The 19,096-nt window shown below is 31.7% G+C and overlaps 1 protein-coding gene across 1 annotated transcript; it reads left to right on the top strand.

Moving 5' to 3' along the window:
- Positions 1 to 8,897: 8,897 nt before the first annotated feature.
- On the top strand, positions 8,898 to 15,649 carry LOC111629038. The gene is made up of 4 exons (XM_023372907.1): positions 8,898 to 9,069; positions 11,168 to 12,329; positions 12,414 to 12,674; positions 12,990 to 15,649. Exons 1-4 carry the CDS (start codon positions 8,983 to 8,985, stop codon positions 15,569 to 15,571), a joined length of 4,092 nt encoding a protein of 1,363 aa, XP_023228675.1. The 5' UTR covers positions 8,898 to 8,982; the 3' UTR covers positions 15,572 to 15,649.
- The last annotated feature ends 3,447 nt before the right edge of the window (positions 15,650 to 19,096 follow it).

Raw genomic sequence — 19,096 nt, 5'->3', positions numbered from 1 at the left:
TCAGTAGACTTTCGGGGACGATCCTCGAGGCCAAAAATAACGCGGCAGGTTCGCAGCAATATCAAGGTCATGTTGACAGTTTTTTCGACTCTCGTGGGGTGATGTATCGTGAGTACGCACCACAATGCCAAACCATCGCAAAGGAGTACTACCAGGAGGTCCTTCGTCGTCTTTCCGATGCTGTGCGACGCAAACGACCGGATCTGTGGTCGATCAAAACTTGGCAGCTCCATCGTGATAACGCATCCGCCCATTCTGCGCATCTCATTCGGGCTTTCGTCTCCAAACACAACACTCCTGTGGTTCGTCACGCTCCGTACTCTCCCCATATGGCTCCGTGTGACTTTTGGTTATTTCCCAAGCTGAAAATGCCGCTAAAAGGAACCCGATTTTAGTCGAGAGAAGACATCATGCGGAATGCGACGGACCGGCTGATGGCCATTCCAAAAGAGTGTTTCCAGCAGTGTTTCCAGCAATGGCAGGAACGCTGGGAGAAGTGTATACACTACCAAGGAGACTACTTTGAATGGGATTAGGGTTTTGTACCTCAAAATCAATAAATGTATTTTTGCCGACAAAAGGTCCGATACTTTTTAAACATACCTCGTATTACTAGCTTATATACTACTCGGCGTTGCTCGAGTGAAATACGACAAAGACGAAAGATTTATAAATAATTTGAATTTACTTTTATTTTTTTTTTAACTTATACATATTACATATTATACAACTTAATTTCGTAGACTTTGTGTTTTTCTGTTTTTCTATCTGATACATACAAAAATAATTCTTCAGAACTTTTAACTCTACAGCAAGCGACATACAGATGACAATGAAAAAAATATGAACAAACCAACCACTTTTAGTGATTGCTATTGCGTTTCGTCTATGGTCATCGAAAAGGCTGGTTGGAAACTGCAATCGCTTAAACTGAAATGTCATGTCCATGGAAATTAATGGTAATTTTGAAAATAACACATTTCCTGCTGCATATTTTGTTAATATTTTTGCCTTAATGGCAATCGGCATTATTTTTTACTTACATTCTTTCTCATTGCACAAGTTTGATTGATCCAAATTTCTCAAAAGCCTTAATGTAGTAATGCTTCTGACAAATTATCTTTGAGCTATTTGGAGCATTTGTTGGGGTCATTTGAAAAAATTTAAAAACTCTAATGGGTATCTTACTGCTTGATATGCATCAAAAATGGAAATAATGGACTTGTATGTTGTGTAAGTTCTGCTTGTATATGTAAATTCAGTTCGGAAACGCATTTGTTATTACATTCCAAAACTGCTCTCTCGTACGTGCATTTGAGGTTTATATAGTTGGGCGATATATTTTAGGAAAAAGTATCAACCATACTTTGATGCTAATAATCACTTTTTAATTTCACGTTCACGTCTGCTTTCTAATTTGACACTAACTCTGATGCCAACATAGCCGGTAATATCATAAGAACTATGCTCCAAGTACCAGTACCATGCCCACTTAACTATGCCTTGCCCATTTAAATGTCTATCTACATATTTTACTGTACCTCTAAATTATAAGTAATATCATAAGAACTATGCTCCAAATCTAAGAATAAAAATTAGTGTAAATAACAAAATAACAAGAATTCATTTATATATATATATGTGTGTATAGTTCTATCCTAGCAATATTCACCACGATAGAATACATTTTGACAAATTACATAGCCAGAGGTGTAGAGTTAAATAATTGATAACGCTAATGAAATATATAATGACTAACTTTATTTTATCTTTCTAAAAACAGCCATAGGTGCCTTGTAGTCATTAGAAGTGCCTATTTTCTCATATTAATCGTGGATTCAGCGAATGGGGGTAGTCGTGTTTTCTCAAAGACTGGGGATCGATAAATACGAATAATGATTAATTAAATTTTAGTACCATTTCCTACAAATACATCATCACAGGTTGTTGAATCATATGAAACATCTCTTAGCTTCAGTAATCCCGAAAATACAGAATGCAATGATTTCGCCATCTGTAAAAATTGATCTCCTTATTTTGTATTTCATTAAAATATTATTTATCAAAAGGTTTTACATATACAAAACAGTGAGAAAAAGAAACTTACTCTCACTGGAAATTTCTTGGTAATGACAAAAAATCCTCCTATTGTAAGTCTCAATGCCACTTTTCCGAATCTCTTCATGAAATTTAAGATCTAAAATTAAAATAGATTAACTTCATAACATACAAATAGCATAATTTCCACACTTACGACTAAATACACTAAATAGTTAAAGTATCAGCCTACCACTACTGCATGATGCGGGGTTGAATCACGACCACTGTAAGAATTTTTAATGTGTAATTGTTACCAGATAATCGAGCTTACAATTTCATCGCATTCCTTTTATAATTATTGAATTGTCCTGCGGACAGTAAGTGTGCTTTTGTTTAAATTAAATTCATAATAGGTGACTGACTGGGTGTTCAGGGTCCGACGAATCTGGGACACACGACTCTTGAAAACTTCATCAAATTTTCTATTGTCTGGATACCATTCCAAAGGCAGAGGAGACTTCAGATAAAGGCTGAATTCTCCTCCGTTTTTATCCAGACGGAAGAAAAAAATTGTATCCCTGAACCAACTATGGGTGCGAGGAGGCTTCAGCCTTCAACTGAAGTCTCTTCGTACCCATAGTTGGTTCAGTCAGATGCACAATGAGTATCAAACAGGCTCACGTAGTGCACATATGTTAGTGAGTTAATAATTTTTATATTAATGTAAAAATATTACTAATTCCTACTAAATATTACTAATTCCTGTTAAATATACATACTTTCAATTTATACTCCAGAGAAGTTTTGATTCTAGAAAATTGTCGAACATCCTGAAAAGCATTCTCCATCTGAAAGAAAATATTTTGACAATAAAACAAATTATTTAAAAAACATTTTTCATTATTTGTAGTTACCGTAAATGCCAAACAACAGAGAAGTAATGCACCACACAGGCAAATGAGTGTGCCAAGCACAATCTGGGCAAGAATCAAGTATTCAAGTACTATGTTGAATTGTATATGAAGGTACATGTAATAGCAGAAACTGGTTCCGAATATTGAACCGGAATAAAGTATAATAACTATATATTGTATGTCATTGTTTAACTGCGAAATAAAATTCCACAATTCTTCGTGACGGTACATAGCATCTTGCAACTTCAATTTTAGATATAAGTCGTTCCATTTTAGTGACATTAATTGTGTTGACAAATGTTTAAATTCAATTATAGCCACAATTATAATTAATCCAGCTATTAATAAAATATATGCACCTCCTGCGATTAAGTAACTAATCCACATTAGAAAGTTCACATTACAAAATAGCGCTTCGTACTTAAAGCGCTTTGCATTGTTCCATAACGGATATATAACGTAGATGTTCATTATTGCAACGTATGAAGTTATCAGAATTACAATGAACGACACTAACAGAGAGATATTAATGATCACAGTAAATGGCTTAATAGTGTGAAAAATGCTGTGTCTCAGTGGTACATGCAATGAAATTTTATTATGTTTTATAGCAGTTATAGTCGCAGCACCCAGAAATGCAGAAATTATCCCTGCGAGAATTAGCATCGATCGAGAATGAGAATTTTTGAATAAAAAACGAAGACCACTGCAAGGAGTGATTTGTTTTAGGAATGGAATATTATAGCTCATCATCATAAAAACTTGTGTCCAAGCCACAATCTCAATCAGAGAAATATAGAGTCTTTGAAACATGCCGGAAACTCGTTTTTTCCTTTGACAATTACAAGGCATTTCAGCATCCAAACCAAAGATTAATGCAAAGTTGAGAACTGGTTTCATCACAGAGCTCAAGCAAATACTTTTTCTTGAATTTGAAGACATTCTGACAATAAACGCGTTTAAAATTAATTATTTCAACTTCGTTCAGATTATAATTTTTCTCAACTCAACTAAATTTACTTATAAAATTTCCAATACCAGAAGTTCAGAATGCGTATTAAGTCCTAATGTTCCAGACAGTAGCATATGAATTGAGAACAGAAGATATTTCTCCTGGTATTTCTAGTTATCTTCCTAATATTATTGTAAAGTGAAATACTTAGTTTCAAAGTTGCTTAAATTATTCACATAATACTGTGAGAAGAATTTAGCAAAAGACATTAAGATCTAGCGTTTCTACCGTTACTACTCAGGCGAGAAATGTTATCCGTGTTCTGAGACTGTACTCATGATGTACACTTTCAGATGAGATTTAATTACAGTAATTTAACAATAAAAGTAATAATACTTTTTCCATTAAATAGAGTGTTCTAGTGTGATTTGTTATCCACAGCAAACTTTAGGTACTTTCGAAGGAAATACAAGTAATGGAGAGAACAGTAAACAATCAAGTAGAAACGACTTTATGTTTGCAGTATTAGAAGCTAATGTTATATCCATTATAAAGGTTATTGCCCATTATATAAGGAAAGCATTAGACGAAATTTACGCAATATTGTGATGGAAGCAATTTAGATGATCAGAATTTCCATAAGTAGAAAGTAAACACTTCACAATAGATTAGATTAGTTTTGATCGATAAACGAAATTGATGGAGGCAATCCGGCGATCTGAGAAAAGGGAGGAAATTATATTAGAAAGTTGTCCTGTTTAAATGCTTCACAAGTGAAAAAAATCAAGAAAACACACGGGAAGTCTATTAGTCATTCCCAAAATGCATAACCAACTGAGATGGAATTTGGGCTTAGTATTCCAAAAAAATTTTATAATTTGTAAGTCCCGAATATTACGTTCCTTTACCAGGATTCCCGGCGAATTGCATTATGTGACAGGTCAAACCTGTGATGAGTATGGATAAATGACGATGTTATTCCACAGGGAAGAAAGTACCAAAAATTTACTATATATAACAAATTTCTCTCTCTTTTGCTAGACATTGATCGTAGATGAACTATAAATTTTTATTGAGCATTCAAATTTTAACAGAATCGCAAACAAATGACATTTCTCCACTGTGTGCAATCAAATGTTTGAAGAGATAATATCTAGGTTATGGCCGCTGTTTTAGAGACCAAAACGTCTGCCGCAACCTTGCTGATATCTTTACAGAAACGTTTTATTCCATCGCGAACAAATAAACTATATTTGATTCATATAAATTGTTTAATTATAATAGTTTAATGCTGCATTACGAGGAAAGCATTAACTGCAGATATTTCCTACTATTATTTCTCTTTCGTGACTCACCGGATTCTTGTCTAACGCATCTTTGTGAGAAAAGTCGATGACATTTATATTTTTAAGAATCCAGGCTGTTTTTTTTTGTATAAATTTTAACGAAAAGACGCGGTTTGAAAACTTTTATTTTCTCATCTCTGCCAAAAAAACGATCACTTGACGAAATTTCCACATCAGATGAGGATATAACGGCCAGGACCCCATTCTTCAGGTGCGATCGTTTTACATAAAGCTAACTTTTTACTTTCTCTCGTTTATAGATAAATATATAGGAACTTCTATTTATCTATTATTTCGTGAAGGGAGTACTTGTCGTCTCAAGAGTCTCTCCAGATAATTAACCTAGGAGGTTACGTCTCCTGCTGCACAGAAGTATGATATATGACTGATCTTAAGTACGTTATTTCTCAGGCAGAAATAGTTATTGATAGGCATAAAGCCCGCTTAAGATTAAAAACTGCTGTCTGTTGATTTGTACTGTACATTTGTAAGATATATAATTCACGCATGCAAAGAATTGCTACATGTAAAACGAATCAATATAAGATTTGTAGTTTAATGAAAAAGATGCTATACTGAAAACAATACTTTATTAATAAAATAAAATGAATCTGTTATAAACCAGTAAAACTAAAGTTTAGTTTGTTTTCTAATTTCTTAATAAATTTGAAATTCTATTTACAATATGATAAAGTAAATATGTACTCTACAGTAGAACATTCATTATCCAAAGTTGATGGGAATATAGTTTGTTTGGAGAAACAGAAATTCGAATATCAGTAGGTCCCCCTATAAGACTGTAGATAATTCCGTGTTATGAGAATTCCACGTTGTATGAGTCACTTAGATTTTACAAATTCATGAGCCGTTCACAGCCCGGCACACGTATTTGTAAAATATACCTGACCCGTACAACATGGAATTCATATAACACGGAATTATCTACAGTCTTATAGGGGGTCTACTGTACTATCCGAAATAATCACCAATATGGGTCCCAAACCAATCTTTTACAAACTCATTAAATATTGATATTTTCACTACAGTAAACTTCAACAATATCTGGAGGACCACATACTGCCGATGTGCAGTCTTAACGCAGTACTTAAGAGGCCGTGTTGATTAACGAACGAGGATACCAGAGATTCTCTATTTTTCATCATGAAATTTTTCGAAAATCAACATTGTCCACGAGCCCCCTAATTTAAATTTGCCTGGACTCCATAAAACTATCACGTTCTATAGATATTATAGTTTTTATGTTGTGAATAAAAGCTAATTTCTTTTATATAAAAAGTTTATAGAAGCTTTATTAAATTATTTCTTTAAATATATTTTGAGAATTGTACAATAAATTTTTATACATTAAAAATTAAATTATTAAATAATATAAACATTAAAAGTTCTATTGTATATTATTATTATTAGATATGCAAGTAAATACATTTTAAAAGTTAATTTTTAAAAATAAAATTTGAAAATATTAACTAAAACAATGTTAGAAAAATATTAAAACAGAGTTAAAATTAAAGAATTATCTGACAATAGATTACAGTAGAATCCCTCTAGTCCGCCATCGGCTAGTCCGTCACTCCGGTTAATCCGACCGTGGTCGAAGTCGAGAAACTTGTCCCGACTCGTCAGTGACTCACCGTCCGTAGCGTTCTTCTCTGTTCGTTACAGTATATGTTTTACATTGTGTGTACGTGTACAGTTTTGTGTGTGTTTTCAACATGTCAGGAGTGAAACGTAAACACGTTACTCTTTCATTAAATGAAAAATTAGCAGTGCTAAAAATACTGGACAAAGGGAGAATTGTTTATTTTACTTTTGTTTGATAATCCGACCTTTTTTGCGTTCCGATCATACCCCAGTCCAAAAGGTGACGGATTAGAGGGGTTCTACTGTATGTTACTAAATAAATTCAATAAAATTTATCTCTAATACATTTCATATAAATTTTTTTTTAAAATTCGTTACTTTTATACTTTGCATCAGGCATCTTCCTCCTATAATGGTGCTCTTTTTGTTTTTTCGGTTATAGTTTATTGGTTTTATTTCATGGATCGATTTTAATCTGTTTCTTCGTGTATGAATTTTCAGGTGCTTCCTGAAACTATAAATACAATTGTTTCAGCAGACGTTGCAAATGAATATGGTATCTCAATAGTGTGCAATCGAATGTCTGACGAGATGATGCATATACAAAAATCGGTTGCCGCAATAATAACAAACGAATGGTTTTTCGTTCTTATGCGTTTTCATGTGTGTTTTTAACGATGCATTACAACGAAACGCATCGATTACCAATATCACATGCAAATATATTTTCTTCCTGAGTAATTCTATTCACGTCTGATATATCTTCAAATGAGTAGTCGTCAGTGCTGATATCATCTTTATAAATCATAATACCCCGTGTTTGGGACATGATTGCTGCAAAGACAGAAATGAAAGTCAATACAAAAAGCATGTAATATAATGTAAAACTAAGTTTAGTGACACCCGAGATAATTTATAACAAGCACTTAAAAATTTCTTTTATTTATTGTTTTATGAAGAGCACATTCAGAATGGGATTGTTTTGAAAAAGAGCAAAACCAATCAACAAAATTTTTAAAAATTTTAAAAAGAAATAATCTCAAATGTAATAAAAGTGTGAACTGTCTCAACCTCTCAAACAGCCTACAGATTTTATGAGCGATTCTAAGACTCCAGAAATAAAATATGCTTGAAACATTAGGTTCTTTATTATAGCTTTCTGGGGCCAAGGTAAATTTGAATTACCGAAAAAATTTATTGTGAAATTCGGTATCCTCCTTTGTTTTTTAACGCGACTTCAATTTCTGCGATGCACCCTGCACCCACGTCACGCCAGCAATCTGGTGTCTTCAGACAAGGCACTAAATTAAAATTTCAATATTTTCACTACAGTTATGAGTTTATAAAAGATCCGTTTGGGGCTCGGTCCCAAGTACCTTTATGCCTATACGATAACACGCTACTGACGTGTCCTTTCTCTAGTTCATTTACATACAAACATATTACATTAAATACTAATTTTTAGAAAAATTGTTAATATTCTTAAATATATTTTACAGAAGTTCAGCATCTTAAAATAAAGAAAATCAAGAAATTGGAGTAAATTTCTTTATCTTTACACACGATAAACAGTTCGAAAAGAAGAAAAATTATTAAATCAATTAATAATAATTAAGATAATTAAAATAATAATACGTATTAGTACTTCATTTATAGTGTTCCCTCTGTAATTAATTATGAGACGTATACTAAAATAAACCCTTCGTGAAAAGATTTATATTGTTGCAGAAATCGTTAAGTGAATGTCACCCTACAAGTATATTTGCATAAAGTCTCATTTCAAAGAGTAATACAACTTGATAAAAGAGTTATAATTTTATTAATGTTAAAATAATAAATTTTAATAGATAATACAATACGAAAAGTATTATTAATCTGTTAAAGTATTGGGAGTAGCAATGACCTTTTCTATTCTACAATTTGGATTGACTGGAAAAATTATTCATTGTTATTCAAAACGAAATTTTATTTTTAGTTTCAATTTTGATTGTTAAAAGTATTATTACTCAACCTACATTGTTACCAAATTGATTTATTGTTAATTTCATTATGTAAAATATGCCAAACAGAAAAAACACTGTTTAATTTATCAATAAAACACTTACGACTTTATAAATACTGTTAATGAATGAATAATAAAATGCGCAAAGGAAAATCTGGATTTGAGAACTTTATGAAATTCTTTCGGAAAAACAGAAAAACCGCAGACTCAAAGGTAAGTAATTATTTAACATATACAAAAACTTCGATTTAGAGCCGAGTTCCTTCGCCTTTAGCACTTCATAGTCAGATTTGATTTAGTATAAATTTCAGTAAATGACATTAAATAAAGTGACAAATACTAAATACTAAATCTTCTATACAGTGAATAAGTATAACAAAAGGTTGAGATTAAAAATCATGTGTGCTATGGAGATTGTTTTCAGATAAATATTTATGTAAATATCCGTTTAACGTGCACTTTGTGAGCGAAGATGATTATTTTCATGGGAATTCTATATTTAAATTTGACTACATGTATATATAATTAATTAAGAAACTCCAATTTAAGCTGTATTCGGGGATATGTAGCACTCCTAATTCAAGCAAGTTTTTATGCTGAAGTATCAAACATTAGTGAGAGAGATCTCTGTAAAGAAATCTTCAGTTTCAAAAGTCACAAATTTTCGAAAATTTGTGGAGTTGAAATGAAGTAATTTGAGAAGAAATTTCTTACCTCTCGAGCACGCTGGAAAAATTAACATTATTACTATTTTCATTAAACATTAGAAAGAACAAAGGCGTATTCAGGCACTGTTATGACAATCGCGGCTTTTTTGCAATAACCTAAATGGTATTTTAAATGCCTCACACATACCGCAATAGAATGTCAAATTCCGTTCATTCGCTGAAAAATCTCTTCTGAATATCCGAAAACTTCATGTACGAAATTTGTTATAACGGATATATGGCTGTACAAGATATCCTTTGTACAGCTATATATACGTTCAGACAACATTAAATAAGGGTACTTTAATTACTCACTTGTATATATATAGATAACTCTTGGTATTCGTTTATTTGGTATTTAAGCTTTCACTATTTACAATAGAAAAATGACCGACAACTATTCGCAAAAATTTACGTATTACTGAATTACTTATATAATATTTCCATTGCAGTTCAATACTCGTAAAAACATACTTTAGTTATATACATAGTACTGTATATGTCATAGATCAAACTGAGTCACTGCATTAATAAACCCTTACGCCCATAATACTCTTTCTGCGCTGTGGGCACTAAGAGGGCCTGTTAAAGCAGGACCATTATGGATTCTGCCAGGCTCACAATGGGGCGGCCGGGTGGTGAGGGACGGGGCCCGACATATTCAGACAGATTACCCCACGAAAAATTCCTGGGGATTCCTTGACTCGTCCGGATTCGATTCCCGGGTCCCTCAGAGCGGTAGGCTGCCACCTTGACAGCTCGGCCATCCGGCCGTCATAGATAACTATGTATATATGCTGATCCATACATTTTTGGAAAAATTATAAGTCAAGAACCTTTTTTATGAGGCCCTTAAGGCCTATGCCCAAGATAACTCGGAATATGGACTGTGCAGCGTCACGCACAGCCCGAGTTATCTTGGGTTAATTAATAACAATAATCAGATAATAATCCTGTGTAATAGGTTAGGAATATAGACAAAGTATTCTAAGAACAAACCCTACCAGATCGATTCAGAACTCACAAATGAGGGACCACACATGATCATTACAGCAAATTTTCAAGTTAAACAAAAAAAAAACAATGCTACAGTCGCCAATTTTAAAAATATACAGCGCTATTAATTAATACAAGAAGTTGGAAAAATCAGAATGTATTTTTAGCACAATTTTTAGTTTATGCGAGCCTTAAATGTACGCTGGTTTGCAAATACTGTAGTCTTGAAGAATACGAGAAAAAAATCTGTCTGTAAGCGACATTAGCTGCGTTTTTCAAACTCTTGTAACTTCTCCGCAATTGTTTTCATATATAAGACTAATGATTTTAATATAATTAAACAAATTAATAAAATAAACCTTAGTTGTTTATTATTTGCTTATTGAATTATATACAAAATTTTAAATAATCTAGATACAGCATCATGCTGTAGCTCAGGAACATTGACTCGACTCGTATGAACCTAACTCGATTTTATCGTAAGCCTTCCTATTTCGTATTTGTGTAATTATTCAATAAATCTGGCAAATATTGAGAGTTTTCTATAGATATACATACACAAACTGTAGTTATGAAGAATGAAAAACCAAAATTCTCTATGTTACCAGGCACCAGAAATTATAAAATCAGCAAAGAAGAGTACTGAATATATTACTTCTCATTCTGGAAAAGTGACAGATAAGAAAAATTTCAACGAAGTATCGGAAGGAAAAAGTTATAAAGTTATTAAACAACCTGAAAAATTTACAATTGACGAAAAAACAATACTGAATACAACTTCATTTTCTAAAAATGAAAAACTCACCCCTACCTTAATAGACGACAGAATTAATTATCCTAAAGAAGTCACTGAAAATAAAGTGACAGAAACAACTACGGATCTAGTTGATTTTCAGAATTCATTAAGCAAAATAACTGAAATTACATTAGCAAATATTTTAAACAGATACAATAAAGTGCCATCAGATTTTCATATCATACAAGAAATTTATGAAAAAATAAAAGACGTGCTTAATTCTCGATTACAAGAAGATCCGAACTCAAAAACGTTTGAAGATTTTTATAATTTAATGGCAGATGATGAAATAATGGAAACGGTACAGCGCGTTGCAGATGATATCATGAGAGATCGTATGATTCAGAATGGAGAAACCATTAATCGTTTTGAAATGGTTGAAAAAGTAAATGAAGCCTTGTGTGAAAAACAAATTATGCACGAGAGATCAATAACAGTAACACCTGAGCTTGAAAAAGAAAGGGCAATGATTAAATACCAAACATACCTTATACCTCAAGAGGAAATGGATGTTAAAGTTTCAGCGTGTGAACGCTCGAAAACTGTTGCAAATAAACAACTAAGTTTTCCAAAATTTACATCTGAAGAAAGAAATGATTCTCTACGCCTAAATAATCAATTTTCAACTGTTACGAATATAATTCCAGAAGGAAATCTAATTGCATCTGAAAGCGATGAGAAAGCTTTATGTAATGAAAAATTAAATCCCACTCGACATTCTTTAATAGAAAATGGTGAAATCTTTGTATCAGGTGCAAATTTAAATCCCGATCTGCAATCACTGAAAACAAATAAGGAAAAGAGCTTTATACCGCTCGTTGATATCGTAGTAAAACCAACTTTTGAAAATGACAAAGAAGTTATCTCTGCTGAAAACGTATTTTCAGATCCTTCTCTCGGTGCTCTACAAAATAAAGAAAGTTTTGTTTCAAGAGCAAATATTACTCTATCACATAAACACGTGGAAATGCCAGGTATTGAGCTATTATATCTTAAAAATAAAACAGTTATTTTTTATATAATTATAACATTAATAATTTAATTGTATTTATATTTAGAAAATAAGTATGATGAATCAAAAGAGAACAATAAATTGAAGTACAATGGCAAAGGGCATTCCGTGTCGAATGAAGGTGAATTGTATTCAACAACAGGCCACCATAAAACTTTAATGTCACAAGACGAAACGAACTTTAATGTTAAAACAGTCAGTAAATCCGAGATTGCTAATGAAAAACGTTCATTAAATTCACCTTATAATAAAAAATATATATCTGTAGCAAATATAAATTTGAGGCCAACATCAGCACAAGAATCAGGTACGTTATTTTTATAAAAATCATTTTATATTTATGAACTCTGTATGTTTCGGGTTCCTTTTTAATCTTTTCGCCTTTCTTGAATCATCTCCATCAAGAGTTGTATTGAGCTCACACTGGGGTGTGATTAAGATAGGAAAGGATGGAACCGAATATATTTGAGACAAAAAACTTCCCGGTTTCTTTTGATTCTCCAGGATTATAACGTGGGGTGTATATCTGGGATTCGATGTCAGATCTCCCACCTTCACGGTTTTGGCCTTGTCATCTATTACATAATAATTGTATTGTATTTTTATTTTTTTACGTAAATAGATAAGAAGGATGAAGAAATAGTAAACAAAAATGAAGATAACTGTCGTAATTACTATGGTCGATCAACATTATCAGAATTTCAAATTGCTGAAACAAAGCAAAAATCCAATACCAAAACTAAATCCACTCCTTCGCAATTAAATAAAAGTACTGTAGTTTTGGTAAACGATATGTCTGAAAAACAGTTTTATTCCATACGAAATAGGCAAGAAGAATCTTTAATAACTACCGACACGGCTGCAGAAAGCATAAATGACACAGATTACAAGATTCATACTAATGAAGGTTACAATACTAAACTGAGAATATCTGTTTTGCCAACAAACCAAGTGAAAAAAGATATTTTTGATAACAAAAACGAATTAGAGAAGAAAGAAAATGAAAATGTCGAGGAACCTTATAATGAACCAATTTCTTTTCAATTTCCTTATTGTAAATCAGAATTATCAAATGTAATGAAATTGGATGATATTGAAAAAGCCTGTGTTGATACTAATAAAGAATCATCCGTATCATCAACATTAAAAGAGAAAAAAGAAACTTCGCTTACATCAGACACTACAAAGTTATCATCGAATAGGCATTTTCCTTCACAAAATGTTAAAATACGACAAAATTTAGTTTGCGCCAAACTCATGTTTCCTCTAAAGAAAACTCAGAATGGAGAAAGGAAATTTGATTGTAAGGATCTAATACAATGCTCAACTTCATTTCATCAAAGTGATCAAAGCAGATATCAATTTAAAGAACGTCATTATTCATCAAACGAAGAAAATAGAGATACAAAAAATTTTGGGAAAATTAAAAATATATCTCATTGCACGAGTTATCCATTGAAGAAATGTTCTGGAGAAATAATTACAAGTGCTGATATGAATAGAGACATAAGATTACAACAAAAAGAGATCAGCAAAGATTGGAGATTACACAGTGAAACGAATATAAAGCAACGTGCTTCACATGATTCGAAAAACACAGCATTGTGCACTAATACTCTATCCCAAACAGACAACAGTAAAGAAGTAACTTCATCACACCGAAATTATGAAAAAATTAAAACCGCCCAAACACTAACACAAAGTAATATCAATCAAAATAATACTTCGTTACCACACTGTAAAGAAAATCCATGTACTTCAATTGGTTCTTCTACTATTACTGTAGAAGCATCATCACCGTCGAAGAATGCAAGTTTTGCAGTGCTTGCATCATCTACCGCATTAAATTTAATGGAAAATGTAATAGTCGAAAATATAGATTACAAACAGGCAAACTTGGACTTGCAATCAGCAATTTCACATGATTACGTACGTTGCGAAAATGTCATTTTTGCTACTAGTTGTTATCCAGAAAATCTTCCGGTTAATGTCTCAGCAACAGAAACTTTAAACTCTAGCATAACAATGCAGAATGAGCAATGTTACCGATCATGTAATATTCAACCTTTCGAAACAGTAGTAGAAGTATATTCTTCACCACGTTTACCAGAAGAAGGCAATTTTCATAAAATGGAAACCACTTTAAATGCTGTAACCGTAAGCCCAAAAGAAGTTCATCAGTGTTTAAGAGCTACAGTGGCAAAAGAATGGAAAACTAATCCCATTCTTCAACCTGAAATATATGCCCTGTGCCAAGAAAGAATCGACATTGCAACACGTCAGTCTAGTTTGTATATATCGAAATTGAAAAATTTAGGAAATATTTCGAAAAATGATTTAATTGTTGTGACAGAAGATTTACCAAATCACCACAGAAATTATTCTGAAAATAATGGAATAATTAATGAAAAAGTACATACTTTCGAAATTCAGGAAGCATACAAGAAACATCCCGATAATAATAATTATTATTTTCGGGGAGGGTTTCATGCTGACAGTAGAATGAAACTTGAAAGAAACTGTGAATTATATCTGGAACCTGCTGATGAAATTCATGAAGTCAGCAGCAATAATGAGAAGAATAAGCTTAAAAATCTACAAACGTCTTCCCGTGTACAAAATAGTAAAACCCATTCTCACATTAACAACAAAGATATGATTTTTAATAAAATGAGCAAACGTAAGAAAGAACGGAAAATCAACTCTATAGGAACGGACGAAACAAAATTGAAAGTTTCGCCGAAATTGTGTGATTTTGAAGTTTCCGCTGGGAAGAAAAATCTAGAAGTAGATACTCTGGAAGTAGTTCCAATGGAGCGTAACAGAGAACAATTCGATTTAGAAAAACGTAATTCAAAATGGCTACCATACATGGCAAGAAAGAATAATAATTGGTGCAACGTTGCGATTCAAACAGATGAAAATGATCCAAAACTGAAATATTCTAGAAATGTCAAACAGGAAATTACTGAAAGAGGAAAATTTCAAAACATGCCAAAGAAAATAGAAGATAACTTTGATTTCGAATTAAACAAAAGAAAAATTAAATCGAAGCATCAAAATGTGAAGAATGATCAAATTAAAATAAAGAAGTTAAAATCGTCAAGGAAACACGACAATTTTGAGAATTCGAAGAATTTTCTGTATCCAATTCTAAATATTGGAATGAAATTTTTGGAAAATCTAGAAAATTCAGATAAATAAATTAAAAAATTCACTTTTAGAAACTATTTTATGAAACGTACTTTTTGGCTCATTTGTTGGATTCGATGAAATCTCTTATCACCGTCTTACCAAGGCAAGCTTCGTGAACTTTTTCGGGTTTTTTTCACTTGTCTAAAACGTATACGGAGCTTGAATTTTTTAGAAACTTAACATCTTTTTAGGTGGACTTTCTATAAAAATACAGGCTCTATAAAATTCTCTCAAGAGATTGCCAAATTGTGGCGTTGTTTCGGTGTTTAAAAGAAATCAAAGTGCTTTTAGAAAGAACTAATACTACTAATGAAACGTACGGTTCCAACCTCTAGAAATTTTTCACAAAGTTCAGGATACCAGAGAAAATTTTCGGAGATTTTAAACTTATGAATTTTCATACGAATTTCTATCTGACTGAGCTGATTATGGGCTTGGCCGAATCCACAATAGTTTCCATTATTTCAAAATAATCAAAGATTAATCATGGAGTCGGTGACAGAACTTAACATATTATACTAGATAAGCAGTTGTTGTTAGTGAAAGTAAATTGTTGTGCTTTTAACTTACTTTTACTATACGCAGACATATTGACAACCCGTAGTTTCAATTTCATGCGTTCACACAGACTCGTAAAACTACAGTGCCAATGTATTCGTTGTTAATACCATGATAATGTTCTAAGAATAGAGGTTTCTCAGTGGCATTACAAGTTGGGTGTGCACCAAGACTATGGGATTTCTTTAACAAGAATCAGAAGCAAACAGTATTTATATTATTGTTGAAAATTGCATTTATAAAATATTTTACAGAACAACTCAGCACAGTGAAATTTGTGGTGTTTATTTCTCTTCATTTTTTATCCGAATTACGTTAAATTAAACACCGATATTTTTCAATCCACGATTATTTTGTATTGTTATATAATAGACACAATGCAAAGATTGAAGTGATTAAAGTTTGTTTTGATGCAATGTGCTAATTTCACTATAAATGTTTCATCGCATCTGAAAGACATTGCAAAAGCACCACTGTTTGATGAAAACGTTATAAGTACACTTTTTATTAGGAAAGTGATACTATTAGAGGTCAAATATTTCTGAACTTCAGGAGTTAGCTGCAATTATATCGAGAGTTACTCTCAAAGGAATAAATTTGATATGCTTCTTTACTTCCGTATTTTTCGAGCAACAATGCAATAATTAACAGACTCACACTTGATTTTAACATAATACAATACTGAATATAATATGTATTTATTCAGTTTTAGGTAAACATTTACCATTTACAAACAAATGGTGCTGTCTGTAAATTCTTCATCTATGCTGTTTATTAGAATAAATATGTACAAAGCGATTCAAAGTCAGTTCAAATGCAGAGAAGATCAAATACAATAAAATTTAATACGAAAACATTTGTTGAATGTTTTAAGGAATATTTTATTCGTTATTAACATTTATACTTTATATATATATATAAAACTCATCCTTACTCTCAAAATTAATCTTTTTGCCATTTAATAATAATTAAAAATATAAACCGTTTGTTATAACAAAATTTCATAACAAATCACACACAATTTTATTTATTTTTCTTAAACATTTTTAAAAATAAAACTCATGTTACGCAACTCTCGTTGGTTGATTTTTTGAAATAGTCTTTGAGGAGAAGTGAAAAACCAGGAAACAACTGTTTTAGTTTCTCTTTTCAAAACCGGTCTGGCTATACGGTATTTTTCAAGATTCTTCACCGATTTCATATCTAAATACAGTAGAGCGTCGATTATCCGAAAGTCAATCATCCGAAAGAATTCCAGTCCTCAAATTTAAATTTTCGCCATTGCTGTGGCGCTGCAATCTTTGGCTATGTCTTGGGCTACTCAAATATTTTACGTTTTTGATACTAAATTAACTTTTGAAGTATAATTTTTTATTGTTTTTATATTTTCCAATATATTTATTTTGTTCGTATAAAATAAAAAAATAATTTTTAACGATACAATAGTCTTCGTTAGGCTTAACATCGAATAAAATTCAACGCGAAGCGACACGCAACGGAGAAAAATGTCAAGATGGGATAAATTAATATATTTTTTCGTACATAATCGGCTATCCGAAACACCGATCTTCCGAACAACACCAGTCCCCAATTGATTCGGATAATCGACGCTCTACTGTACTGACAACTCCACATAAAACGTTTTTGCGAAAATTACCTTTATCACATGGTTCAGGTGTTCTGTTGCTTTATCCCATTAATTAAATACTACAATCCATGTTTAGTTTAAGCCAAAAAAGTTTATTATCAGTACTTTCTTTGACACTCTCTGTGAATCAATGTTTCTAACCGCGAGAAAATAAACATATTAAAAACAAAACTTCATTTTCTGGTTATTTTTCGGCGTTTAAAAATACATATTAGTACATGATATGAACGGTTTACAAAAGAAAAAAATTTCTTATTTTGGTAATTTAAGAAAGTTTTTTCTCGTTTTATCAATGTGTAAAACTTCAAACTTGTTTAAGGCCCTGCGATATCATTCACTATACAGATAAATACTCTATATTCGTGTAAATATGTAATAAGTCTCTATCTAAAATCTCGTTTTTAAGCATCTTCTAAAATCTTGTTCAAGGTAAACAGTGTAGGTATGTAATTTATTTTGAAATTTGTTTATTATATGTTCTTGCATTATTGAAGTACAGCTGATTATTATTTACATTTTGAAAAGTGTTATGAGCAAACCTAGTCACTCCCACAAGTATACTTGAAGTTGTATAGTCATATTTAATCAAATCTAACGGTTTGTTTCAACTATGTGGGTTCACAAATGTATACAATATAAAAAAAAACATTAAGAATGATCGATGGAAATTAATTTTTTGAAATTTGATTTGTTTTGATGTGTTAATGTAATACAAAATACCGGTGATGTGTCAAGAAAATATCTCCCGGTAGGACTTTCTAATGAATAGTGGACAATATTTAATTGTTAAACACTCAAAGAAAACTAGAAAAATTGACTTAGTGCGTTGGTAAGATGAGAACCCGCGAGCAACTACCGGTGTTCTTTTTGTATGAATAATAGATTTGTTCTAATAAATTTAAACTTTGTCGTTAAGTTCATCTAAGATTCTATTGTAATTTACATGACTTCTAATTGCAGCCTATAATTTAAACTTATGTGGTAGAAATGTTAAAATTGAGAGAATGGTTTGAAGTAGAAGCAGGTATACAAGACGACGATGTACTTCCAATCATCACATCTCGAATCTGTAACAGCATATTGAATACGGTGTACAAGCCATTATATACCTGAAAAACATAATTAAGTAATAAATTGAATTATAATATAAATTATTTATTTTATATTAGTACGTATAAAATATATCTACTTAAAACTAAAATAGAATCAACTGTTTTATTTCTATTTTACTGAGTTGAAAAAATTAAATTATAGTTGCAGGCCTGATTGAAAGTTATCCGTTTGTAAAAAAGAAATTTAGAAACTGTAATGTTTTTCTATCAACATAT

Source organism: Centruroides sculpturatus, unplaced genomic scaffold (assembly GCF_000671375.1).
Source record: "Centruroides sculpturatus isolate CEXI.00-Female unplaced genomic scaffold, Cexi_2.0 scaffold51, whole genome shotgun sequence".
Classification (NCBI taxonomy): Eukaryota; Metazoa; Arthropoda; class Arachnida; order Scorpiones; family Buthidae; genus Centruroides; species Centruroides sculpturatus.
Note: the sequence above shows the minus strand (reverse complement) of the source record. Positions and strands in the feature narration are given on the sequence as shown.